This window comes from Littorina saxatilis, linkage group LG1, assembly GCF_037325665.1.
Source record: "Littorina saxatilis isolate snail1 linkage group LG1, US_GU_Lsax_2.0, whole genome shotgun sequence".
Taxonomy (NCBI): Eukaryota; Metazoa; Mollusca; class Gastropoda; order Littorinimorpha; family Littorinidae; genus Littorina; species Littorina saxatilis.
Genome location: NC_090245.1, coordinates 63,535,562 through 63,562,345, shown reverse-complemented (window position 1 = coordinate 63,562,345; position 26,784 = coordinate 63,535,562). Strand labels below are relative to the sequence as shown.

Sequence of the window (26,784 nt, the reverse complement as noted above, 5' to 3'; positions counted from 1 at the left end):
TCTTATCCGCGGTTAGATGTGATATAATTTGTTTTCAATCGTGATCGCTTTGTTTGCCTAGTCTGCTGTGCGTAGTTCTTTGTATCTTCTTTCGTCCGTGTTTGTTATGGGACGGTCAGGGCAGTGTCCGCGACAGTGGTTACAGTGATGTCAACGATGATTACGACTAAAAGAATAGACAAACAAGATTGAACAAGTGAAAACTGAAGGCACTGGCAAAAACAGGTCGAAACAAATAAGGTAATTCACGAAAATATCATCACAACAGAAACCACTTTTATTTGTGTATCATAGTATATTTTTACAAGCACATTTTCCAAGACAAGCACAACCAATGAAACACACATTAACCAAATGACAACAGGCAGTTAAGTTACAGGGAAGGCATATTATTGTGAGAAGGGAAGTGTTGATATAGGATACGGTTGGGTTAGTGATGCGCTAAATGGATAGAACAGGTCTGAAAGGGGATACTATAGCTGGAAGTGTGACACAGACTACTGAGTGAAAAGGGAGGTACCGGTAAGGCACTGGTAAGTGGTGTGGCCAAGCCTTCGTTAAAGGAACATACCATCGAACTTTAACACTGGTGCTGCTTCCAGCAACACAGACTCATCATTAAACTATTTTACAATTACATATATACCACACAGGTTTTCTAACATTTTACAAGAACTAAACTAAACGTATGCATTGCATAACAACAAACATGTAGTTATTCTGACGTCATTTTATAAAGCATTTCTTACTGTTGCATTTTATCTTTCACTTGCAAATATTTGTATTTTTTACAAACTTCCAATAGAGGACATCTCCCATGAAAGGCCCTTTTCTGTTATCTTGTGCCTACAGGGCCGGACCAAATGAGTTGTAAGGGGGGGGGGGGGGGGGGTCCTCCTTTTTGGGGGGGGGCAAATCAGCGGAAAAAAACAAGAAAAAAAACCCCACTCAAAGCAAGGTACATGCTTTTTCCAGGGGTGGGGTTCCGGAACCCCTGGAACCCCCCCCCCCCCCCCTGGGTCCGGCCCTGTGCCTATTATCTTGACTAAAATATACCTGTCATGACAGGCCACCTGCAATATAAGGGTAATTGACTGGTCCAAAGAGTTTCATTCAATGGCAGGTACCACTGTGATGATAAAGAAGTTGGCCAGCAATCCAAGAAGAGCAAATTTTGGGAAATGTTCACCTTTCCACAATCAGTCTACGAATTCCAACCCGAACCTCTGCACTTCGTCACATTCCCACAACATATGTGCAAGTGTTACCTCGATCTTCTGTGCTGCAAAGTTGAAAACGGAAGAGTCCACGATTGGCTTTTTCTTCTTTTTCAAAGTTAAGAACTGTTCTGAAAGTTCTTTTAGATCACTTTTTTTCACAGACTGCACACCTTATTGAAGTGTAAACTTTACCATCACATCAAGATATTTTGTCTTCAACATATCACAGAAGAAGCGTCTATTTGCTCCCCAAAAATAAACAATTTGCAGAACCCCTCTTTGAGAGCATTATAATAAAACAGTTTATTATTTCTTTTATCCCTGAATATATTTACACCATAGTCTATACATTGTAATGCAGAATTGTCAAATGTTGCATAACTTTTTTCATTCAGTTTCTTACAACGTTTGAATACATCAGATTTGTCCCTTTTCTGCATTAACACATTTGAATATTCTCCATGATTTACCCTTTACTTTTACAGTATTTTCAAGTAAAATGATTTTAGCAAGAGGGTTGATATATTTCCAATATGATTGATAAATCTGTCCAACCATGCAATCAACAAACAAATGTTTACTAATTTACATCACATACAATATGCATCTCACTGTGCAAAAAACATTTAAAACCATCGTGCAAATAAAATTCTAACGTGTGCTTTGAACAAGAACTCTGCGCCACCTCTTTTCAGGAGCAGACGTTGATGAACCTTTTCAGCGAGTATTCTTCGCAAATTGGTTACTGTAACGATGCGCGTGAGAACCGACACGCTAGAGACTGGTCTGGTGAATCAGCAGAGGACTTGCTTTACGCCGGCCCTGGTGTCCTTGCCGAAAAACCAGGCCATGGGCAGCACCCAGGACTTGGTGAACATGAGCCACAGGGACAGAGTGTAGGACCAGTTGAGGGTCCGACACTCCTCGTCCTCCCTGCAGCCCAGGTAGCCCTCGGTGGTCAGCAGGCTGAAGAGAAAGATGGGGGTGTAGAAGAGCACGACGATGAAGCTGGCCAAGCAGATGTCAAAGGGGGGATGCATCCTCTCGCCCGTCACGTCCAGACCCAGGTACTCGCGCTTGATCAGGTACAAAATGGCCACCTGTGGGCAAAAGCGGGAAAGATAAACCTTTGTTTTCCAGACCGACACTTTACCCTTTTTAGATTCCTAAACCGACATGACTTCTATAGTAGCTCGTTTATCCACGGGCGGCAGTATCAACACGCTTCAAATATACCCACGGTATACAGATCGATTCAATGTATCTGATCACAAGTGTGTCTTTGGGGGAGATGGGGGGGGGGGGGGGGGGGGGCTAGAGGGCGCACCTATTCATTCTTGTTTAGTATGAAAGCATCAAGTTCGGTTCGTCCAATGCAGCTGCTAGATCGAGTCCCTCCTTTAGTCCCACGAACCTTCACAACCTTAACAGCAAGAATTAAGTGAAATATTTCAGCTTCGTTATTTAACGCCGTCGCATGTAAAAGTCAAAAGCTGGCAATAATGTACGCACAAACTAGTCTTTACAAACCATCTGCGTGTATAGATCTAGAGGAAAACCCACATTTTGTAAAGTTCCGCTTTGCTGGGAGTGTAGTCTATCAAAATAACCACTGACGTCAGATAGTGCACACACACACACACACACACACACACACACACACACACACACACACACACACACACACACTCACCGTGACACGCACACACACACACACACACATACACACACACACATACACACACACACACACACACACACACCGTGACACACACACAGCGCAGCAGCAGCCATCCTGACCTCAGGTCAAAATGAGTTCGGCTCATTCTCTCCCTGACAGGATGCCTTGAGTTGAAACCGATTTTTTTTTTAAACATATTTAGAGCTTTTTGTAATGTATTATTGATATAAGCAGATTCGTGATCGTCGATAATGAATTTTCATGGTGTTTTGTAATTTTAAATTACAAAGGAATTGATATGTAAGACAGTTTCAAGCGAGCTATTTTTCGCGGCTGTATTTACTGTGCACACAACTCTAAATATGGCAAAAGTGTCACGTGATAATCAACCGTTTGGTTTCGGCGCTCACTGGAGCAGACGATTTTTTCTGTAACCATTTGACAGTGATGAAACCATATATTACGGTCTCCTTCCGGCAGCAGTCCCAAAATTTCGACTTGTTTGACCTTAGAACGATGTCTTTATCATAACTGTGAAGAACAGAACGGAGATCACTGTCGAAGTCGGCCAATCTGCAATCATTTTCGTCTCGCGAACACTGATCTCAAATTTAGATCACTGCTCCCGAAAAACATATGGGAGATAACTCTGTATTCTTATTTTGATAGATTCGCGTAGGACTGTACCGTCCGGTCAGAGAGATAACTGGCGATAGCCGTTGAGCGATGGCTGATCAGAATGCAGCAGCAGCATGACACTTACAGAGAGAGTGAAGAAGAGCAGAAGGAAACCATAGAAGACGTAGCTGAGGACGAGGAGGGCCCTGGCAAAGTGGCCCTCCATAATGACGCGACAGGCGTTGAAGAGGGAGTCGTAGGCCGTCTCGCGCTGGACCCCCACGGCATAGATAGGCACCAGCAGCACGACGCTCAGCACCCAGGGCGTCAAGACCAGGGCACCTGCACAGCAACAGGCTGACTAAACAACATTCTGCTTTTGTTGCGCTGAAAAAGGTACCAAATGTAATGGACAAAAAAAAACCACACATACACGTAAACTACATGATTTTCCCGCCATTTCCAATTGGAAGAAGAGAGGAATATAGCAAGTGTAGGATGCAAAAGGTCGTACCGTATCCACACAATCATCCAAAGACTTTCGCGCGAAAGGTCGAACGTCATGACCGATCCGGATCGTATGGGTTTCGTATTCGCCGCGTAAAAGGAAACATGCAGGAGTGTCTGTAGCTGAACGCAATCTGCCGAGAATCAGTCGAGCCTTGCCTCGCAAGGCTCTGACAAAGGTCAGACAAACTGGGAACCCCAGGCCTGGTTGGGGAAAATCGGGCTGTTGGGGAGCGAAGCGAGAGCAGCTGTTTTCCCCGTTGACCGACTTTCACCGCGCCAAAGAAGACAACAAGAAATTCAGTTGATCCCAGGATCAACACGGGCCGAAACATTGACAATATCAAAGAAACAGGAAGTTGTACACCTGTTGGTACAGGTAAACAAAATAATAGTGTTGATGTGTCCTGTTAAATTGTCTTTTCGGCGTTTGTACATAAATGGGAGATAACAACTATCGCAATATCAAGGAAGAAGATTGTTGTGAAAGTAATGCAATAATGAATAAGAGCTCAATAATGAATAAGACCTATTGGCTTAACAGAAAGGAAGAAGGCTACTCTACCTTTATGGAAGTGATGCAATAATACTGGTATTGGTGACAGAAATATGTTTTGCACCAAGAAACCGATCGATCAACCAAGGAACCAAAAGACAGAGCGAGCGACAGGTAAACAAAATAATAGTGTTGATGTGTCCTGTTAAATTGTCTTTTCGGCGTTTGTACATAAATGGGAGATAACAACTATCGCAATATCAAGGAAGAAGATTGTTGTGAAAGTAATGCAATAATGAATAAGAGCTCAATAATGAATAAGACCTATTGGCTTAACAGAAAGGAAGAAGGCTACTCTACCTTTATGGAAGTGATGCAATAATACTGGTATTGGTGACAGAAATATGTTTTCCACCAAGAAACCGATCGATCAACGAAGGAACCAAAAGACAGCGAGCGATAGACGTTGCAACAGGTAGGAATGGTATTGTTTTTGGTCTGAATGAGCGTCATACAGTGGCATGTCACAGTGTAGAAGGGAAAGTAGTTATAAATAGAAATGAATGAAATCAAAGTGTATGATGCAAATAACTTTATTTAAAATTATCACTGAGTCACAAAATAATAAAGCAAGAAAGAATACAGTGTTAGTGAAACTGTTGTAAATGGCAAAATGCTGTTGCCATGAATACACATTTGAATGCTAGTAATGTAGCACCAATATATGACCCATTGTCACACTTAAACGAAGCTCTGGCTGACTTTGGTGAGGATGTGGCCAGGTTTCCTGGGAGGGCAGTAGTCAATGTAAAAGACTATTTCTTTGAAAAAACATATACCATCTAAAGAATGGAAGTAGACTTGATCCGACAACATTTGTGTTGGCCATTGTACCAATCATGAAGTACACGATTTTTTGCAGTCACTGTCTTTTCCCCAGTAAATTTTCGAGTCAGGCGGACCTTTGACCCAGTACATTTCCCGGTAACAGCCATGCAATTCCAGGAAGCGCTGTTGTGTTGAGGCCTTGTTAAGGTTAATTTGTTGAAGTTATTATTATTATTATTATTATTATCATATTATGTTGAAGTAACACGCCGTACAAGCCGTTACGCTGAATGCGTGGAGGTGTCGGGGGCGGGGGGGGGGGGGGGTGGAGAGAGAGTTGACTCTGATATCTATGAGGCCCTGTAAGCGTTACAGACGGTTTCGGTTTCGAAGGAAGGGAGACAAACCACAGCACGTCTTCCACAGGTTGATTTCTTCCCTTCTAGTGCAGGAATAAAAAATATTCATACGCAAATTGTTAGCAGATGTTAAGATTTTAAGTACAACAATGTTAAAATAGATGAATTTTTTCACATAAAAAATACACATGTTATTGTTTGTTTGAAAGACCCTGGTAAAAATAGACAACAAACTTTCAAGTTTGAAAAGAAAGTACTTTTTGTGTTGTCCGTTTGTGATAAAGTTCACCTGTGCTCTACAATGTCTCCCAAACTGTCGACTATATTTTGTACTCATTTACATTGTACAGTGAAGGGTTCGACAGTGGTAGTCTATGAACTCATACACATGTTTTTGTTAGAATTCAAATTCTTGTGACACACTTCTTCTTGTTCATTTCCTGTGCCTGTGATTTGTTTGAGCACATTGTGAGGTATTTGACCACAGACTACAAACGGAAACAAAGAACGAAAAGCAAAAATAAAAACATGCACCAGCAATCACAGTCTACTGCCCTCCAAAGAACACTCGCTGGGGAAAATCAAATTACAAAACTTCGAAAGCACTCACGAGAAACGCGCAAATTCGCAATCACTCCAAGTTCTTATAAAAAACGCTGGCGCTGGACCCGAGTACTCTTCAGACTGGCTCGCTCCCCCAGTATGAAAGTTTTTGTCTTGTGCACGTGGATTTAAAAAAAAAATAAAAAATTGGTTTTTTATTTATTTTACACAATTAAAAAAATTATTAGAGTAAAATAAAACATTAAAACGTTCATAATAAACGATAGTAAACAAGAATTAAAAATAAAAAATAAAAATAGACCGCCCATGCCGGGAATCGAACCCGGATCACTTTGGCCATAGACGAATCGCTTTCCACCCGGACCACTTGGATTAAAAAAAAATAATAATAATAATAATATTTATTTATTTTACACAATAAAAAAAATTATTAGAGTAAAATAAAACATTAAAACGTTCATAATAAACAATAGTAAACAAGAATTAAAAAAAATATATATAGACCGCCCATGCCGGGAATCGAACCCGGATCACTTTGGCCATAGACGGACGTGCTACGACAACTTTACTAGAGTTGGGCGCCTTGAATCACTGTGTGTATCTGTCGCTCTCTGTCTTTCAGTCTCACCGAGACCACACACTGCATTGTAGTTTCTTTGCCGAGACCAACGGCGACTTCCTGTCACCACCTCACATACGTCACAGAAATTCCCCATGAACAAAAATTTCTCCACCTGCAAGCTACTTACCCGACGCCATAAGACGAGCCGCTCGGGCGGCCCGTCAACAAAATTACGACAATTTATTTTTAAATGTGTGGGGTATTTCAGGTTTTAAAATGGCTCTTTTTCTCCTGTTCCTCTATTTACAGAAATGATTTTTTCATTAATCGATTTCAAAAGAAATGGGAAAGGAATCACTGGACAGCTATGGGTTCTTTTTTGCAATGGTGATGATGATGAATTCAATACAGCAGTTGAGTAGAGAAATGCGATTTCAAAACCGAATGAAAACAGCATCATCATCTTTTTCTTATCTTTTTTAAAATTCTATTTTTTTTATCAGTGTGTGTTTATGCGTCTCAAGGACAGATTTTCCAAAATCTTAACCCTTGTAAAATAAAGTTCATCTCTCTCTCTCTCTCTCTCTCTCTCTCTCTCTCTCTCTCTCTCTCTCTCTCTCTCTCTCTCTCTCTCTCTCTCTCTCTCTCTCTCTTTCTCTTCCTCCCTTAGATTTTGTTTCTTTATTGAACTTGCGTGGCCTGTGCCTCGCAATTTTTCGTTACATTCGCTTGTCAAGTGAAATGTTTCAAGTGAATTCGTCGCATACTGTGAATTCTTACAGCAAATATATACCAGGAATCAACTCATAAATGTGTTCTTAAGCAACCGACAGAAACAAAGTCACCACTTCTCACATTTTTTTTCTTCTGAAGACGACTTTCCTCTGACATTTCACCGTAACTCATTTTTCTGAGTGAAACGCAATATTTTCTGAAAACTTCAAGAAGAACAAATAGACCCTGATTGTACATATTCAGAGCGATATCATTGTGCCTGTGGGAATCAGTAAAGCCAGAGACATACATACATCTATCTATGTCTCTGGTAAAGCTAAGGTTAGCGCTGCCACAAGGGTTGTGCTTTTTAAGTCAGAAGATGAGTTGAGAGTAAGTGAAATGCCTTACCCAAAATGCAGGCTCGGCTTTTCCCTTCCGAGTATATGGTGCAGGACAGACGGAGCAGATAATCGACGTTAAGAGCCAGCACGCCCAGAGTGGTGATGGACGGAATCAGGAAGTCCGCTAGCAGTCTCGCCACCTAGACACAAAAGGTCACGGATTAACCCAGCCCCCCAGCAATAAATTACTACAAGATGTCTCTGTGCCTCTGATAACAACTACCAGAGTACACAGAAGATTACAAGCCTTTGCCAAACGCAAAACCTGCAACCTTACTAACTGTTTACTGCCCAGCCAAGAAAACAGTACAAAATCCCACGTCAGTGCAAGCTGTGAAATTCCAATTGTAGTATTTGCATGCATCATCTCCGTACAATTGTTACTGTGACAGACTTCGATCTAAATACGGTTTCAAACGCGGAGACCACCATGTAAACTGAGTAAGGAATCATAATTAAATCGGTCCCGACTAGCCAAATAGGTCGAATCCCGAATGGTTATTGTTTCAAACGGAGACCACCATGTAAACTGAGTAAGGAATCATAATTAAATCGGTCCCGACTAGCCAAATAGGTCGAATCCCGAATGGTTATTGTTTCAAACGGAGACCAGCATGTAAACTGAGAAATGAAACAAAAATGAATCGGTCCCGAATATCCAAATAGGTTGAAAGTACATAAAAACATACCTAACCAACTGATGAAAACCAAGTAAGTTCGCAGAAGATAACAAGCTTTCGCCAAGCACAAAACTTGAAACCCTGCTTGCCGATAAAACACTTCAAAAACTCACGTGCAAGCTGTAAAACCGTTATTGTAGCATTTGTGGGCAACTTCTCCGCACAATTTATAACATTTGTGCGGCAAGTAGGCCATTACACTGATTTAAGATAATTATGTATTGCTAAAGTCCATTTTGCCTGGATCTCTTACAGACACGTTAGAGAAGTGGTAATACACCTGTCCTCAACATGGAAGATCCAGGCATTAAATCCTGGTATCGAAACGGGCGAGTCGCATTTTCCCCATGTCTCGGGTCAATATGTGTGCAGACCTGCCAAGTGCCTTAGCCCCCATTTTTTGTGTGTTTATGCGTGCAGATGTACAAATAGGCGGACTAAATTTATATTCTGCGATCCATGTCGAAATTCGGTGGGTCATGAAAGCACGCAGTAAATACCCGGCACGAATTACTCTTGAAAACGCACATCAAATTGAGTCCACTCATAACCAATTAGAGTACACGTGGGAGTTGTAGTCCACCTTCACAGACGAAGGAAAAAACCACAAAGAAGCAGGTTTGATCCTTGAAAAACCTGGCGGCCATGCCTACCTGAAACGTAGCACAGCTTCTCTCCGCACTGCCCTTGATGCCGATGTCGGTGATGATGGGCAGGATCAGCAGACCTTGGAGCAGGTCGGCCACGGCCACGCTCAGGATCAGGATGTGCTTGGAGCTGGACCTTAACTTCTTGGACAACACGATGATGGCCACGACGAAGGCGTTGATAAGAACGATGGAGAGGATGAAGACAACGAGGAGAGCAAGGTTGAAGCGACTCTCGTCAATCATGCTGTGAGTCACCACAAAGCGGCGGTGGCGCATGGGGGACTGGTGGTGGGACGTGAAATGGGAACGAAGGAAGAAGGGGGGGTACAGCGAAGCCATGCTGGACTCGGTGTGAAGGCCGAACACGTCCTGTGTCAGGTCCTGGGGTTCCATCGCCATCTGCACAGCAGAATATAATACTCCAAATCCCGGCAGATAAATCCCAGCCACTTTCACCGGCAAGGGTAGGTCATATGCACATTTGTGATTTTGCATTGGAATATTAAACCATGCCGGGAAGTTATTTATTTACTGAGGCTTTGTGCTGAGCCTGTTGTGACTGTCGTGTCTTAACACGTATTCACTTAGTGGACACGGTAAGAGCGTAATCGTCTCACTAATTGTCATCAATACAGACGTGGATTTTAGAGTAATTAAAGTACATTCGGTTGGCAAAAGCTTCACTGTCCTTCGAAAAATGTAATACCATATGCCTCGACCTTAGAGCGCACACACACACACACCGTCACACACACACACACGGCCCTAGCACCTTCGTGTACATTGAGGTGAGGCCGATTAGTCGGCTATTGGTACATGTTAACCGTTATTACGAGACTTTAACTTGACTCGAGTTAAAAACAAAGATAAAAGAGAACCGGCGCTCATTGACTCACTCATGTATTTAGCCAATGCAGGTGGAAGACTTAGACCTACCTTTACAGTGCGAGGTATGTCTCCGCAGCAAGAAGCGAGAACGCCAAGCGCTGTAACTTACTCGGGAACCTTACCAAAAATCAAATTCGCATCAGCCGTTCTGAACTTTGGATGATCTTCACTATAGTCAAACTCAGTCAAATATAAAACTGATATAAAGCGCACACACACACAATGCAACAAGATGCCAGTTGGTACCAGCTTAACCCCGGGGGTCGGTTGGTTTGTCCGTTTGCCCGGTTGGTTGACTCTGTGTTTGACAGATTGTTTCAAAACGTCACAACACACCTCGCACCCGTTGTGTTAGCTCTCGGTAGAAGCGAAAATAAATCGGTCAGCAACACTGTGTATAGTTCCCATAAAAAACAGCTTTGGCCAACTCGCTCTTTCCTTTGCACAGAACAATCATCCCTATCACAGACGGGTAACCTAGTTTTAACGTTCAGGCTCCCGCAGCACAACGGTGCTTTGCAGTTGAGTATCTGGAATGTGCGGCCTTCAACCAACTGAAAGCTATTTTGGGGTGAAAAACCTCGAGAGGGCATATATACGCTGCCAGAATTGCGTCCCAGTAGGTGCAGAGAAGGCACCGCCTAGCTATAACTTGCTGCGTGCTTCCTACTGCTGCGTCACGGCTGCAAGTTTTCATCGGCAGGAACAGGTCTTCAGTGTTCAGCGCACCGCTAAAACTGATCAGTAACCAGTGTTCATAAATCATAAAAAGAAGGATGCATGCACTAATCTCACAAGCAACAGACATAGAAAGGTATTCTTTTACGCCTGTGCTGAAAACCATTTGCATTAAAAGTGTCTCACAGCTGTACTTGAAACGACAGTTATCACCGGGCGCTGTTATAATCAAATGTTTGTCGCTCCCTTACCCATCGTAAGCAAGCTTACGATGCCCCGCCCCCTGTAGTTTTCCACTGACCAATTATCTAATTATCGAAAAAAAATTGGTTATTTTACATTGGATGGGTCGGACAGTGAATAAACTCATATGTTAGACACACTTTATGAGAGAAACAAGCTGGGTTTTTGTTATAAGTTAGTTATAGGAATGCATTATTAGGCCCAAAAAAATAGTCTGTTAACGGTAACATAGGCCAAAAAAATAGGGTCGGTAGGTCGGGACTCTTTTTTTTTTCTCCAAAAAAACATATTTTTAAGTTATTTTTCCCAAAAACAAAGACCTTTTTTTTTTCTTTTTTTTTTCCCCAAAAATTATATTTTTAAGTTATTTTGCCAAAAAACAAAGACTTTTTTTTTCTTCCCCCAAATGCCAAAACAAAGTCTAGGGTCGCGCGAAAAAATAGGGTCGGTCGGGATACCGTAAACAGACTTTTTTTGTGTGAAGCCTTAGGCATGCGTATGTCATGAAACATCCAACTTTGAAATTTGGGTGGGGGTATTCAGGTGACAATAACTTTTTTGTTTATCAGCAAAAATCAATAAAACTTTGCTATGTTATGTAAAATGAATGCCAAAACAGACTAGTTAGCAGCATATCTAAAATAAACTGAACACAAAAAAAATGTCTTCTTTGTGTTTGTCACGTGTTCCAAAAAATGGGCGTACAAATTTCAACAAAAATCATGTTGTCACCCCCATAACCTTTTTTACCTTTAAAGATAGCACAATTCTCTTTGCAAATATGAAAAGCTTATTAATTTTCCTTTCATTTGATATATAACTTTCTATATTTCATTTAAAATATGACCCCAGATAGCCACTCGGCAAGTAGGCATGTAAAATATGCCCTAAAACCCCCGAACTGGTAAGAGTTAAAACATATGTCGTGAAACAGTCCTGCGTTTTGATGATAATAAGAACTATAACGATGTCTGCAACAGGATGATTAAATTAAGATCGTTTAATCTTTAAGTACAGTCACAGCAGCCGATACAAAATCCATTAAAATGGAAGTATACGTTTCAGACTGGCTTAACTGAGTTTGGAGAGTTGCCGCGTCACATTTGTCTGAACCGGCTTTTAAGTTTTACAGCGTTTCACAACTCACAATTTCTCTCTCTCTCTCCAGGCGCTCTCTCTCTCTCTCTCTCTCTCTCTCTCTCTCTCTCTCTCTCTCTCTCTCTCTCTCTCTCTCTCTCTCTCTCTCTCTCTCTCTCTAACTCAGTCTCTCTATATCTTTCTTATAGCCTACGCTTCAACCTGCATAGTGCGGCATACATAATAAAAAAAACCCACTTTAGCTTACATAAACGAGCAGCTAGGTTAGTACTTATGAAAATTAGAACCTTGTCAGCACTCCGTCGTCCCGCCCCCAAAAGAACGAATTATCTGCAGCAAAGGATCCAGAGCTTTGATGAATAAAATAATGACTCGTGACATGGCAAGCCGCACCCGGCTGTGTACTTTTAGAAAGTTTCTCCATAACCCGTTCCCGTCATGCCAATGAACTCACTTCACGTATCCTAAGAATTAATCTTTTCAATGCTCGTCTGGTATATTCTGGAACCATGCTGTGGAATTCTGTGCTTACTTTGAATTCTTTGGTTTCCGTGTGAACATGAACTCTTTGAAGAATCAACTAGCCAAACACCTTCAAAACAAGTACAAATGCTAATAAGAATGTATTTCTCTCGATTGTTTTCCCCAATAGGTTATAAGATTATTTGTAAATTCTGTTACTGTCTTAAAATTGTGTTTTCCCGAATTTAGGCGAAGGCTGGATATGCAAACTATATAAAAATTCTCTCCCTCTCTCTCTCTTCAAGTTATAAAAAAAATAAAGTTCAAAGTTCAAAGTTCAAAGTTCTCTCTCTCTCTCAAATCCTTTCATATAATCTTATATATATATACGACTAGAGTCTGTGTGTCTGTGTGTCTGTCTGTGTGTCTGTGCGCGATGCGCGGCCAAGGTTCTCGATGGATCTGCTTCAAATTTGGTGGGCTTATTCAGAGAGACCCCGGACACAACCTCATCGATGAGATATTTCAACACGTGCTCTCAGCGCGCAGCGCGGAACCGATTTTGGTTCCACCTCAGCTATTTTGGTTCCACCTCAGCTTACCCGGGCCCCCATACCGACACACCATAGCCGCTACACCACATCACAACGCCAAAGTTCTCGGTGGATCTTTTTCAAATTTGGACACCGTATTCAGCTACACCCCGGACACAATATCATCGATGAGATATTTCAACACGTGCTCTCAGCGCGCAGCGCTGAACTCATTTCCGTTTTTGTGTTCATTTCACCATTATAAGTAACTCTTCCTTATCTTCTCCAGTGTTTGGCGTTTATCTCCCTTCCTTCGTGTGGCTTTCCCGTTCAGTTGTAAGTTACTACACTGCGCTGTCCACTGCGCTGAGCGTCTTCGGATATTCCCGGCGTTCTGTTACTGTTACCTATTTTTAGAAGGTCAACGCAGTGTACAGAACGTAAATTGGACCCGTAAATTATCCTCACTGTAAAAGTGCAAAGGTCGAATCAATTTATAGCCACGCGAAAAATACACTGTCATCTATCTCTCTATAGATACGGCTTCTCTGTGTGTGTGTGTGTGTGTGTGTAAGTGTGTGTGTCTCTATGTAAGCAACACCTGTGCATTCTTCAGTTCTGTTTGTGATGTGGTCTGGCGGCTTTTGTGTAATTTTTTTTTTTTTTTTTTTTTTTTTTTCTTTCCTCTTTTTGAAAGCGGACAAACACTCACGTCCTTAATGGCTCAAAACCGTAGGACTTTTAATATTAATTTTAACGTAATTTTATGTACTGGCCTTCCTTTGAGAAGTCATAACTTGCTCAGTCCTGTTTGAGTGGAGTTCGCCTCCAAAGGTGATTAACACGGTTACATTCGTTGACAAGGATGGGACTCGATATGGTCAGGAATGGCATTATGGCCACTGAATCATTTTCGTGCTGTTCCCATTCCACGAATCTGGGAGGGACCTAAGCTTGGCGGGTCCATAGTTCGGACCCGGCGAAGCCGGCGTACGGCTCTAAGTACTTCTTCCCGGCGAAGCCGGCTACCCGGCGAAGCGGGTATTCATTCTAGTAGTATATGTACTGATATTAGACACTCTTCTTTCTTATGACTGAGTGTTCACGCAGGTCTCGACACGGTATGCCTCTTACCACTGAATATACATATATATATAGGGCCTACTCGAGACAGGTCTGCTATACTGCAGTCAGTGTATTTCTTTGCACACACACACACACACACACACACACACACACACACACACACACACCGTGACACACACTAACACACACACTGACACACACACACCCACTAACACACACACACACACACCGTGCACACACACACCAACACACACACACCGACACACCGTGACCGTGCACACCGTGAGGCGCTGACCGGCACGGCACTGACCGTGACTGCACACACTGTCGGGGACACACACACACACACTGCCGTGACACACACTCGTGCGCATACACACACACGCACACACACTGACACACACACAGTGACACGCTGACACACACACACTGACACAAAAACTGACACACTAGTGACAAACTGACCGTGACACACACACACACACACACACACACACACACACACTGACCGGCGTCACTGCCGCACCGCACACGGCCGGGGACACACACACACACACTGACACTGCCACACACGGCACACACACACACACTTGCGCGCGCATACACACAGACACACACTGACACACACACACACACATTTTGGCACTGACACACACAGTACTGACTGCGGTAGACACACGGCGCGCATACTGTGACACACAAACACACACTGCCTGTAAAAAAGGTACAATGCTTCACCCAATTCCAGGTCCAATTTGATATTTATTAGATAACATCTTTTTAACCAATATATTTATCTTATGTCACCCGATCTAACTTAGTACAGGGATGCTTAGTATAACTTGAAATGCCGATATGTAAAAAGTGACTTGGTTTCCTTTTTTTCAAGGAACATCCCCCTTCAACTATTCAGTGATGGTTCTGGTGTGTAGGTTGTTGTCAGATTAGTCATATGGTCAGGCACCCTTCTGTGGGCTCTACCACTCCGGTTAGTGATTGGAGGTACCAATAACATCAGTGCATAAAGCCGGATCGGTTACTACCCGCTGATGGGGTCTATGTCGACCAAAAGAGTGGGATTCCCTGTAGGTGGAGTTCCTGGAGGGGGATTCCCTGTATACAGGGAATACCACAGGATTTAGTTCCTGTAGCGTGTCGCTGATATCGCTGAAAGTCACGTGATGCTTGGCGACATCGGTAGAATTTGATGTTTTTCAATCTTTTTTGATATTTCTTAGAAATTCGAGTATGGTTTGCAAGTTTTATTGAAAAACTACAGGGAATCCCCCTCCAGGAACTCCACCTACAGGGAATCCCACTCTTTTGGTCGACATAGACCCCATCAGCGTTACGATTCACAGGTAAACGGGAACTTGTCAACCCGGCAGAATGGGAACTGCTCTTCCAATGCTTATCGATGGAGTTACCTCCCATGGGCCTCCGAATTCGACTGCTTGTGGCGGCGAAGTGCTAACACCTGCAGCAGTAGTGACCACAAGTAAAAGCAAGAATGGAAGCACCTGGTAGCACCGCAGACGACATTATTTGGATGGCAGTAAGGGACTCAGAGCGGCACCTAGGCACAAAGGACCATGCAGTTATAATCGCCCAAGTATTAGGTAAGTTTTATTTGTGGGAGTATTAGTTGGCAGAAGTGGCCTTACTGCTACATACAGGTACATCTACATGTCTGGTACGAGACAAATCGCCGGGTGTATTATTTATTATCTTGTGATTTTCTTTTATCTCGTTTTAGGTCAAATGACACTTGTTACTGGGCTCTAGGGCAAATCGCTAAAAGCAGTAAATTGTCTACCAACCCACCTCTGGTTTTATTTGCATGGGTCTACTAGTACCATCCACTTTAAGTTTATCTTTCACTCTTGGGACTTGAGCTAGGGTCACACTGCAGCGATTCAATCATACGATTTGTTCCATATAATGCTGCGTCGCTCACAAGAAATAAGGGTTTTAGAACAGGGCTTGAGTACGGTGATAAATACAAGACTTATTTTACAACCATTTGAAAAATACATACATCCCCCGTGGCTGCCCGCATAACGAAATCGTTTTTCTTGTGTTTTGAACTTGCCAGTGTTACAGCACAGAGCAGAGTCCGTCCCGCACTTTACTTTGTGTGCATCATGTCTCCACCCAAACACCCGCACAAAGCAAAATGTTCCAGCGCCCTTCCATGAATAGGAGGCAATCGCCAATTGACTTGCATAATGCAACCCGTCGCATGGCAAATGCACTGCGCAAGAGCACACGATTTTTGGAAAAGTGTCACTCTCACCCTTTCTAAAAATAGCTTTAAGCATTTCTAGGCCTTCACGAGAAAGTAATTACGCAGACTGTTGCATCTGATGGTTCCTAACCGTAGTACAGGCCTAAATGTCTCCTTTGTATCTTCAGTAGTAAGATTAAGAAACTGTTCTTCCAAAAAGTTTTGAATTGACGAAAAGAAGCTGTTAGTTGCTGTCCACCGTTTTTTCAAGACACAGCGTGAAGGCCGCAACGGCGCGTTCTGATTGGTCCTTGTCTGAGATTGACTCGTAGAGAATAAAGCAGGTTCTATCCTCCGGATATACGGTCCCATTGCAAGCAAATGTCAAGTTACTATGACTACTGGATTGGTAAGAAAACATCGAGCTGTTTCATTTTGATATCACACTCAGGTGATCAAGCTAATTACTAATTAGCTAATGATATGTGGGATTACATTATGATTAAGAACGCTTCCACTCAAGAAAGCTATATCACATTCACAGACTATCTGACTTTGTAGCACTATCAGGTTCTTTCTTATGCTTCTGTGTAACCCGCTGAGAAATATTATTTTCTGGTATTGTTTTTAACGGCAGATATTTTAGCATTTCCAGTTTTGTCTGACCAGAACCCAGTGAATATTAATGACATGACCACATAGTGCAGTAAATCATGAGATCTATATTTATAAGAGTTTTAAGACCCTACTACAGTCAAATAACAGCCCAACAAAGGTCACAATGGGTCAAATAAGACCGAAGTAAAAATCTAAGATAAACAAGGAGGTGCCAATCACATTATTGAGTTAGCCCCGTTCTCTCCGTACGAACTATGCCCGGAAGAGGATTTCCTACGTCCTCTTGCGAGACTTGCACGGATCGAACTTATCAACTTCCACTCTCTCACTCAAATATGTGATAAAAATACAAGAAGAGTGGAAGGAACTAGTTTTGAACTCCCAGTATTTACTTGGGGGGAGCTCTAACCCAAGGCCTGCCGTGGGCTCGTGTCTCGAGACCCCGTTGAAAAATAAGACAAGAACCGGGAAAGACTTGGCCAATTGAAACTAATTAAAAAGATAAAATAATTTCACAAAACAAAACAAACGTAGAAAACAATTACAACACAAACTCGCGTCTGCTTTCACCACCACGACACACAATAAATGTTGTCACTTTATACTTTATTTCTTAATATAATGGCAGCTAATACACATACGTACAGACAAGACGAGTTCTCAGAGGATTGGTGGGCTTCAGCCTGAGCGTACAATATCTCTGTCAGGCGACAAAAGGGTTAATCCCATGCTAGATCATTCTCATACATCTACAGGGCACTCACTGACCCCAATACTAGCAGATCACACAACCATCCTTTTATCAAAAAATTCAATACACTGTCCTCTTCACAATGCCAACTATTACAAACACCCCTACCATGGACAATGTCATCACAACTTCCGGTTAAAGTTTGGATTACACTATACGGGGAGAGCACACTTGACGTTCACAACAATCACAAATAATGATTACCGAGAGAACCCCGTAAGACAATAAAACTAGATCTAAAATAAAAAATATAAAAATAAAACCTAAAACTAAACTATGAAACTGAAACCTAAACCCGAACCCAAAACTAAACCTAAAACTAAAACTAAACCTAAAACTGAAAACTGAAAACTGAAAACTGAAAACTAAAAACTGAAAACTGAATCTAAAACTGAAACCTGAATCTAAAACCGAAAACCCCTTAGGAAAGAGTAGTCTACAAACGACGTCTGCTCCCTGTAAACACAAAAGCACACACACCGAGGGTACATTACTGCCTGTTTCACAGTGGGTATGTACATCAAGGTATTACAACCTCTTACCTGCTTTCTCTGTGTTGGAACATAATTTTCTTCACTCCCTTTCACCAAGTTTAAATGGCGATTTTATCATCAAATCTTCACAATGTCTGTCGTAATTCTTTCAATACAACTCATTAACAAAGCTAACACTACATTAATAACACATTAATGCCATCTTGTTCTTCACTGAATTCAACTATAAGCAAAGGAAAGGATGTACGAACCTCTTCTCATGCCTTCTCTCTCGGTCACGCTACCTCTGGCCGAACATGAAAACCGCGGCATCCTCCTCCATCTGCAATTATTACGGAACTATCAATAGCGACTAAATTAACGATTTTGATTTCCTGTCGTATCCAAGATGTTGTCATTCCAGATTACTGACTGACTTCACTATGAAATTAATACTTTTCCCGGAAATCTACCACAATTTATGTTTTATCATAGTACACTTTCTTCTAATACTGTGTACAACACGGTTTAACAACATAGTCTCGGCTGTCACATCACGCTTCCACTTCAACTCTTAATCAACCCTGTGACGTCACCTCGTCATAAATAGACTGTCTTTCACAACTCAACTAAAAGTTCAATTTTCTGATCAATCGTTTTCAAACCCATTCCTTATAACTACCAACATAATATTCTCCCAAAATATCATCCTATTTTACCAATATACCTGTGATTAATCATCAATTTTCATCAAAAATATGATTTGCACCGGCGCCATCCACAAACAGGCTTTTCTCACAACAAGCACCACTTCAAATCCAACAAATTTTCATCCTTAATCTCACCATCGATCATACAGATATAAAATCAAAATTACCTCCACGTCTGGCATCACAATCTACCACATTAGATCACCGGATGCTGCCAAGAATCTCTATTTCTTTCCCGATTCTTTTCTCAATACTACGCCAGCATGTCTTCTCGACTTCACAGTCAGGCGGAAAAGGAACAACTTCGCGCGCGTCTCCAATCACATGACCCAAAAATACTCTCCTGCCAAAAACCTAAATCCTTCGGTACTCGTGATTCAAACCACTTTCCAACTCACAGATCCTTTATGAACTCATACCCTGTCAATCAAAATAAAATCTTAATAACACAAAAACATATTTTGTTGTCAAAACATAATTTGCAGCAAATCTACATTTTAACCTCAGCAACGCAAAGTGAAACAAACCCGCGGTCCAATCCCCTTTTTTTGACTAACGTAGTTGTTTCCCCTACACCACAAATCCCCCGCACTTGGTTACATTTACTTGAGTAATCTAATATGATGCAACCTCTGGGTTCATCTGGAGAACAACTAACAGTAACACCACTCTTATTTTACTCATCTAAGTTGCTTATTTAGGAAAATACAATTCAAACACTAAGTACATGTAGCATTTTCAGTGCTGTGTGCAGTCAATTTTACTTTGAAAATCGCCTAAATGCTTAATAGTAATATTTTGGCTTAATTCATGCAGAGTTATGTACTGCAAACCATACACCATTTCACCATTTCAAGGTTAAAAATGTTTTTAAAAAAAAGTAGATTATTTGCATGCTTTGTTGGTATCATTTCATTTTAACATGTTTCTCTTTTCTAGAAGCATTGCCTGTCCTTGAAACAGAAGATGTTGATGAACTTCAGGGAAGGTAAGGAAGTTTTTCTCTGAATTGCTTTAATTATTTAACTGTATGTTAACCATGAGAAAGCCTAGACCTGACTATTATTGACAGATTATGCTGATTTCTTCAAACAACATTAAACAAATAAACACTTCCTAGAAATTTGAAGTCAGGCCTGCTGGACATAGGTTGGAGTGCAGGGATGCGGAAGTTAAAAATGTCCACCAGCTCGACAGGCAAGTAACGCTTTCAAATTTACTAGCTCACAGAAATTTTTACAGGCCAAAAATTGTTTCAAGACGGGCGCAATTGCCTAGTGGTAAGTCGCTGGCCCCCCATGCAGAAGGTCGTGGGTTCGAATCCTGGCCGCGTCTGGTGGGTTAAAGTGGAGATTTTTCCGATCTCCCAGGTCAACCTATGTGCAGTCACCTGCTAGTGCCTTATCCCCCTTCGGCGGGGTAAATACGGTCATGCACCTACGTGACTACAATACTACATGGCTTGCTGTTTATCCTACATACTGTACTCGCGTGTCTTTTGCTCCAAACGTCCCGCAGTCGAAGCGCCCAAATTGAAGACGCATCTTTTGGAACCTTTATTCCTTGCATAGCCTTGTGAAATGTTTTACATCGAAGCAAAATGATGTCACTCTAGAAAGTATAGCGTGACATGTACGTTCTCAAAATTCTTCCAGGGGGAACAAGCGCAAAAGTGTTCCCAGTATGATGCTTGTCTCTGTGACTCTGTGATCATGAGCAGTGAAAAATTAGGTCCCTATCAGACTAGTTTGACACGACCTCATTTACGGGATATACCAACGTGTGAGTGTATGGATAGTCTCTCTCAGATATGTAGGATAAGAACTTGTAATCAAACCATGTTAATCAAACTATGGGAGCAAATGACAGAAGTTATTGACAACAGATATATATTTTGCAATAATATTGAAGTGAATAAGTAAACTGTTGGAAACTGCTACTTACAGACTTCACAAACTTTCCACTTGGCCGACTGCAGGCGAGTGATGTTCAGTTTCCAATTGCCCAGCAAGAATTGCACTCGCTGCGGGCGAGCGTATTTCCTCTTCCCTGGAGTGTGGGATACCTGTTGGGATCTTTAGCTAAAGCTTAAAGGCTGACATATAGTCCTATTTAATTAGTTTAATTACTTCCAGGGCTTTTCCCATCGTTGCGGGGATGTATACATTAAGCTTCCTGCAAATTTTTAGGTTTGAAGTCCTTACCAATTACGAGAAATAATTAATTCTTTATTGCTATGTTTAGCAACAGTTCTCCAGGACTTGGGCTATTTTTAGACCGTCAACACAGACAGTACAGCTTCGTCAATCCCCGCGTGAAGGAAATCGCTCACCTTCCACGTGCAAAACGTAGTGATATTGACACGCCAGATTAGCGCGGTAGCGTATTGTGTTAAGCAGGATAGCGCGCTTTTCTGTATTCTTGTTAACTTCGCATTTTCCGGAAAACATCCACTTTCACTTTGAGACTGTTCTGTTTACATTCGACACTATCAACACCACTTTGCAATACTGAAATAATTTTTTCTGTGTTCGAAAGCTACAGCCAGTCGTTATTATATCCCCTTAGGTACAGTTTTATAACATTATTGGCACATGTAAACAATATGAATTAATTAATGAACGCTACGTGTATGGCAGCCTTTAACCGAAGTGTACTATAATAGGCAAGTTTTCATCAGCCGGATCAGTTGCATTTCATGGCCTTTTCTTATGTTGCAGAATTGCTGAGCTGCAGGCACAATTGCACAACCTTTCAGCTGACCGAGCTGTCCAGGAGCTGGTTGTGAAGAAGTATGTCTATGATTAGTCTGTCAGGCTAAGTAAGGTTACACATGGAGTGCAAGCTAGGGAGAAATTAGACACAGTTAAGTCCTCTTTAATCTAAAGACAAGAAAAAGGGTAAAGCCTGTATGATTTACATTTGCAGTGCATGATTTTTAGTACTATTACTCAGCCACTCTCCAGGCTAAAAGACAGTGCACCATAATTTAATTTTATCTTTCTTGTCCTGTTTTTGCTGATCAACTTTTGGCACAGTGTCATTTCCTATACACAGACCCATCTTTTGCACTAAAAAGAATGTTGCAGGATAGAAATAATTGTTTCTATTTGCTTCATTTATTCATTGGTGGTTTTCTTTGCACATACATTTTGAGTATGAAGGCTATTTTGAATGTTTGTTTTTGTCCATGCAGTGCCCAGTGCAGCCCGGTGGCAGGCGCCGAGCTGTTTGCATCACCATTACCCAGCTCTGACAAAGAAAAGGAGAACACGGACCCAACGCATGATGGAAGGTTAAAAAAATTTCCATGACAAATTTCGTCCAGTTTAAGAAATTGAAATTCAAAAGGACTTTACAACAGTGGTGCAGTGACTCGTTCTTCTTTGTTTAGATTTTCAGTATTCAGGGCCATCTTTTACAACTGGAAAATATTTTGGGATAAAAATCTTTCCTGTTTGCCTCATTTAGGCATAGATGTTTTGCCTTGTGTGCATGTGCGGGCCTACCAAGTGCGACTTTTCCTTGCAATTTGGACCTCTGCATCCTTTGTGTGTACGACCAAGATAAACTCTTTTGGCGGAAAATCAGCAGTGCTGCAAGAACAACCAAAATCAATAAAAGCAAACATATAGTACATCTGTACAACAGCAACAAAAGTGGGGTTGTGCCATCCTTAGCAGTGAAGTGCCTTGTGATCCCAAAAATTCAGTATATATTATGTGTTCTCAACCTCAAGAAATCTATAAGGCTGTCCAGATATATATAATGAGGTCTCCAGCATGGCACCGAAAGGGTACAGTCACTGGAAGGACTGTCCTGTCTTTTCTGTTTTTAGAACTTGCACTTTTAGTCACTTCTAACCAGAGAACTGGCAATATACATGATACACATGTAGATTTAAAGTAGGTGGTATAATATGGGTTGCCTCCTTCAGACAAGTATGAAAAAATAAAAGTTGGTGATGGCCCTTTTCGACTATCTGCTTTTACTATTTCTTAGTTGTTAATTTTATTGTTTTGGAAGTTTATAAAAAAAAAAAAAAGCAACTGAACACAAACCAAGCCATTTCATTACCAGAACCAAAGTTAAAACGTCAACTGAAAAATTAGCTTTAAGGCAGGTTAAAAGGATTAGAATGGAAAGTTTGAGAAACTAAAAGTAACAACGGCTTTATATTATCAGTGGTGCAGAGACCGCATCCAGTTTAATTAGAATTTTTTCTGTGCACATGCTGAGCCGTCTTTTGCAACTGAAAACTGTAGGATAAAAAATGCTTTCCTGTTTGCCTAATTTATCCATTGATATTTACCTTTGTGTGCATCAACGTTTTGACAATGCAAACGTTTGTGATTGTGTGTTTTCTGAGGATAAAAGTTGCTTGTTCATTTCAATGCTTGCAATGCTGTTCTCTCATATGCCAGAAGATTGGTTTCCGCCTTAATCTCACTTACTCTTGTTGCACATGTGGTATAAACTTAAAGAGCTGCATGTCAGAACACAAAACTATTGCTGCATGGTGTCTTTTTCCAATGTCATTGCGTAAGGTCTATGCATTTATTTGCTCCCATGGGGTCGCCTTCACGCGGCGGGAGTGTTTCCACAGAGCTACCCCACCCCTTTACTTCTCTTCTTTTGTCTATTTCTGCCTTACCAGTCCTTTCACCTATATTTCCTTCCAAGAAAACTCTCCCTACTATTCCCTGCAGATTTCCAATTCTTTTCTTGTTGTCTTATTTCTATCTGACTGGATCCATCACCTTTATTTCACTTACCAAAAGTCTTCTTTTCCACATCCTTATTTCTCTGCACCCCGCATGTCGTAAGAGGCGACTAACGGATTATGTTTCTCCTTTTACCCTTGTTTAGTGGTTCTTGTATAGAATATAGTCAATGTTTGTAAAGATTTTAGTCAAGCAGTATGTAAGAAATGTTTAGTCCTTTGTACTGGAAACTTGCATTAAATTACATATTCTTACTCAGAATCACATGATTAGCATTGACATACTTAGAGATGCTAGGTCCTGATAAAAGCTTACCCGTCTAAGTTTAAGGGAAGCAACCTCAACTAAAAAAGTGACAGCACCATAGTACTTGCCACCCGCGGTTGCCTCCCATTAGTGGGTGAACTACGTCACTACTGGTGCCTGGTCACATGATACACAGATCAATCGACTATTATCACTTGAGAGAGACGGTCGTGTTTGCTTTTCGCTCTGGCTGTTTTCGTTGTCTGCTGACACCTACCGGCCTCGGCTCCCGTCGTTCTTGCTGGCTTTGCAGCTGGTGAGATCTTTCCTTTTCAGTCTTGACTTGTTTGTTTTTGTTCTGCTGTTAATTTCGCTAGTCCGTTGGACTTTGAAGTTCTCAGTAGTTCTTGGCTTCCTTGCCGGTCGCCATTTGTCGTCTAACACGTGTCTTTGCTATTCTGTTGTTTTCGTCCGTGCGGACGCTTAACACTTTATCTAGCTTGCGTTTGGCTTCCTTTCGGTTGCTATTTTGCATGTGTTAGTTGTTTGTGCTTGCTTGCTTCTGAATTTTGTGTCCGTTCGGACTTTGCTATTTTCAGTTGTTTGTTTACATTTTTCGCTCGGTCTTAACATGGCCGACAGCGACAAAAAGAAAGGGGGGAAGGCTGAGGGCAAGGGCAAGGGCCCTGGTAAGCCCAAATCCTCTACTCCCGTGTCTTCTAGCAAGAAGCCTCTTATCACTGTGTCGGACCCTCAGAGTAAAGTTTCGTTTTCGGTACCGTTCTCGGCGCCAGACGATTTGCCGTCCGGCTCTCAACCGCGTGCGTCTGCCCCTAAGGCCGCCGGTTCTACTTCGGCTGCGGCACCAGAGTCCTCTGCTCTGGTGTCTACTTTGATTTCCTCTTTGCTTCCAGAGATTAGAAGCTTGGTACGTGAGGAGATGTCACGGCCAGACGCTGTGGCCAGCACTGTCCCCCGCCCGGGGGTTAGCGACATTCATTCCTTGGCCTCTTTGTTGAGTTTGGATCCTGCAGTGTCCTTGGCTGCCCTTGACCAGACTGCCGGCCACCGCGACCTTGGTGGACTGTCCCAGCCGGGACCCTCGTCTTCTCTTCCTGACCTGCACTCGTTGCCTACTACTTGTGGTAGTGTGACAGTGCATGTCCCTCCGGGGACAAGGTCACAGCAAGGTTGGTGCTCTCAGCAGCCGTTTACGGCAGCTGCGCTTCCGTTTATCGGAGGCAGAGGTTCACCGGCGCGTGCACAGACTACTGTCACGTCCGGCTCGAGCTTCGCCCTATTCCAGCAGTCGTCCGCGACAGTTGGGCTCCCGGCTCCGGCCGGGAGTAGTGATTCCTCGGTTAGTGCACAGACTACTGTCACGTCCGGGTTGAACCACGCCTTACCACAGCAGCCGTTTCCGGCAGCTGTCCTCTCCGGAGGTAGAGGTCATTCCTCAAGTGCACAGGCTACTGTCACTTCCGGTTTGACCCAAGGTCATTCAGGTCATTCCGCTTGTGCACAGGCTACTGTCACTCCCGGTTTGTCTCAAGGTCATTCAGGTCATTCCTCGAGTGCTCAGGCTACTGTCACTCCTGGTTTGACTGAAGGTCACCCCTATGGGGTTCCGGGCGTCAGCCCTCATTCTACGCAGCAACAGGGCTGGTATAGCGCTGCTGTTTCGGCTGCTTTTCCGGCTCCGCCCGGACTGGCCATTTCTCTTCCTATGACCTTGGGGCACACAGGCTTCCTGCCTCAGGTGAGTCATCAGCCGCCACACACTTCTGTGTTTGGGTCAGCTGATGCCTCACGACCTTCAGCTTCGGTCTTTGACCTTGCTCATCCTCTTAGTCAGGATACGAGTTTGGTTGACCTTCAGCAGGACGGACGTCCGTTTTCTGGCCCCTCGGCACAGCGTCCTTTCGTGGACTCGGATGGCTTTGCGCCACCTCCTTCGTTCGTTGCTTCGGACGCTAGGTCCCTCGACGACGAGCAGACGCTTTCGGGGGCTCCGGCCAATTTCAAGGTTGCCCTTGAAGCGGCCGCGGAGGTCACGTCCCGCTATTTTCCGGACGGAGCTACAGCGTCGGCGATGCCCTCTGCGGCCGCGCCTTCCGCGATGGCTGACTTCCGGTTGGCGAAGGAGGAAGATAGCTACTTCCGGTTCCTTGAGTCGCCCTCAGTGGCGTTTCAGTTCTCAAGGCTCTTCGCCAAGGGCACGACCTCTGGCGGTGGTCTACCTTCAGCCCCAGTTCCTTTGCTGGTGCCTCATGGTTCAGCTCCTGAACCGGCTTTGGAATTTTTAGCCTCTCCTGCTCAGGCTTCCTCCTTTGTTCCCCTTGCGGCTCAGAGGAAGTTGCCTATGCCCAAGTTGTCTCGGAACTTGCTCTCGCTGTTTGCGCTTCCGCGTGCACCTTTGCAGGTCACACCGGAACTTCTTCCACTTCTCACGAAGCCCCTGAAGAAAGAGTCCTGTCTGCCTCTTTCTGAGCAGACTCTTTCCGCTTCTGAAGAAGTTGGCAGACAGCTCTTGGAACTTAGTTCCATTTCGGAGACACTTCTTCGCGCCCTTTCTCGGGCTCTCACAGAGTCGTTGGCGCCCTTTACTCTGAGCACGGAGCAGGACGCGGAAGACATCTGCACTCTTCTCTCGACACTCGCGAGGGTGAATGAAGAACAGATGAGGTTGTCCTCTCTGCACTACACTCATGCGGTCATGTGCAGAAGGGACTTGTTCCTTGCCCACTCACAGTTCACTGAGGAG

At 42.9% G+C, this 26,784-nt stretch overlaps 2 protein-coding genes across 3 annotated transcripts in view; one reads left to right on the top strand and one right to left on the bottom strand.

Moving 5' to 3' along the window:
* Window positions 1-256: 256 nt before the first annotated feature.
* Window positions 257-10,777, bottom strand: LOC138976097 (5-hydroxytryptamine receptor 1D-like). The gene is made up of 6 exons (XM_070348922.1): window positions 10,220-10,777; window positions 9,287-9,682; window positions 7,961-8,093; window positions 3,665-3,861; window positions 1,034-2,320; window positions 257-846 (listed from the first exon to the last, which is right to left on the bottom strand). The coding sequence occupies exons 2-5, from the start codon at window positions 9,680-9,682 to the stop codon at window positions 2,015-2,017; spliced, it is 1,032 nt and encodes a 343-aa protein (XP_070205023.1). The 5' UTR covers window positions 10,220-10,777; the 3' UTR covers window positions 257-846; window positions 1,034-2,014.
* A 4,916-nt stretch (window positions 10,778-15,693) lies between these two features.
* Window positions 15,694-26,784, top strand: part of LOC138976085 (uncharacterized) — a 38,456-nt gene continuing 27,365 nt past the window's right edge. For both annotated transcript variants that reach the window (XM_070348910.1, XM_070348900.1), the window contains exons 1-4: window positions 15,694-15,890; window positions 19,990-20,038; window positions 21,771-21,842; window positions 22,247-22,345. In XM_070348910.1, coding sequence (XP_070205011.1) covers window positions 15,782-15,890; window positions 19,990-20,038; window positions 21,771-21,842; window positions 22,247-22,345 — 329 coding nt within the window. In that variant the 5' untranslated portion in view covers window positions 15,694-15,781. The remainder of the gene's footprint in view (window positions 15,891-19,989; window positions 20,039-21,770; window positions 21,843-22,246; window positions 22,346-26,784) is intronic.

Coding starts and splice junctions, on each gene's coding strand:
- LOC138976097 (XM_070348922.1), bottom strand. CDS start 9,682: ATGGCGATGGAACCCCAGGACCTGACACAGGACGTGTTCGGCCTTCAC. Junction 8,094..9,286: donor GAAGCTGTGCTACGTTTCAG/GTAGGCATGGCC, acceptor TTTTGTGTCTAG/GTGGCGAGACTGCTAGCGGA. Junction 2,321..3,664: donor TGCTCTTCTTCACTCTCTCT/GTAAGTGTCATG, acceptor TTTTGCCCACAG/GTGGCCATTTTGTACCTGAT.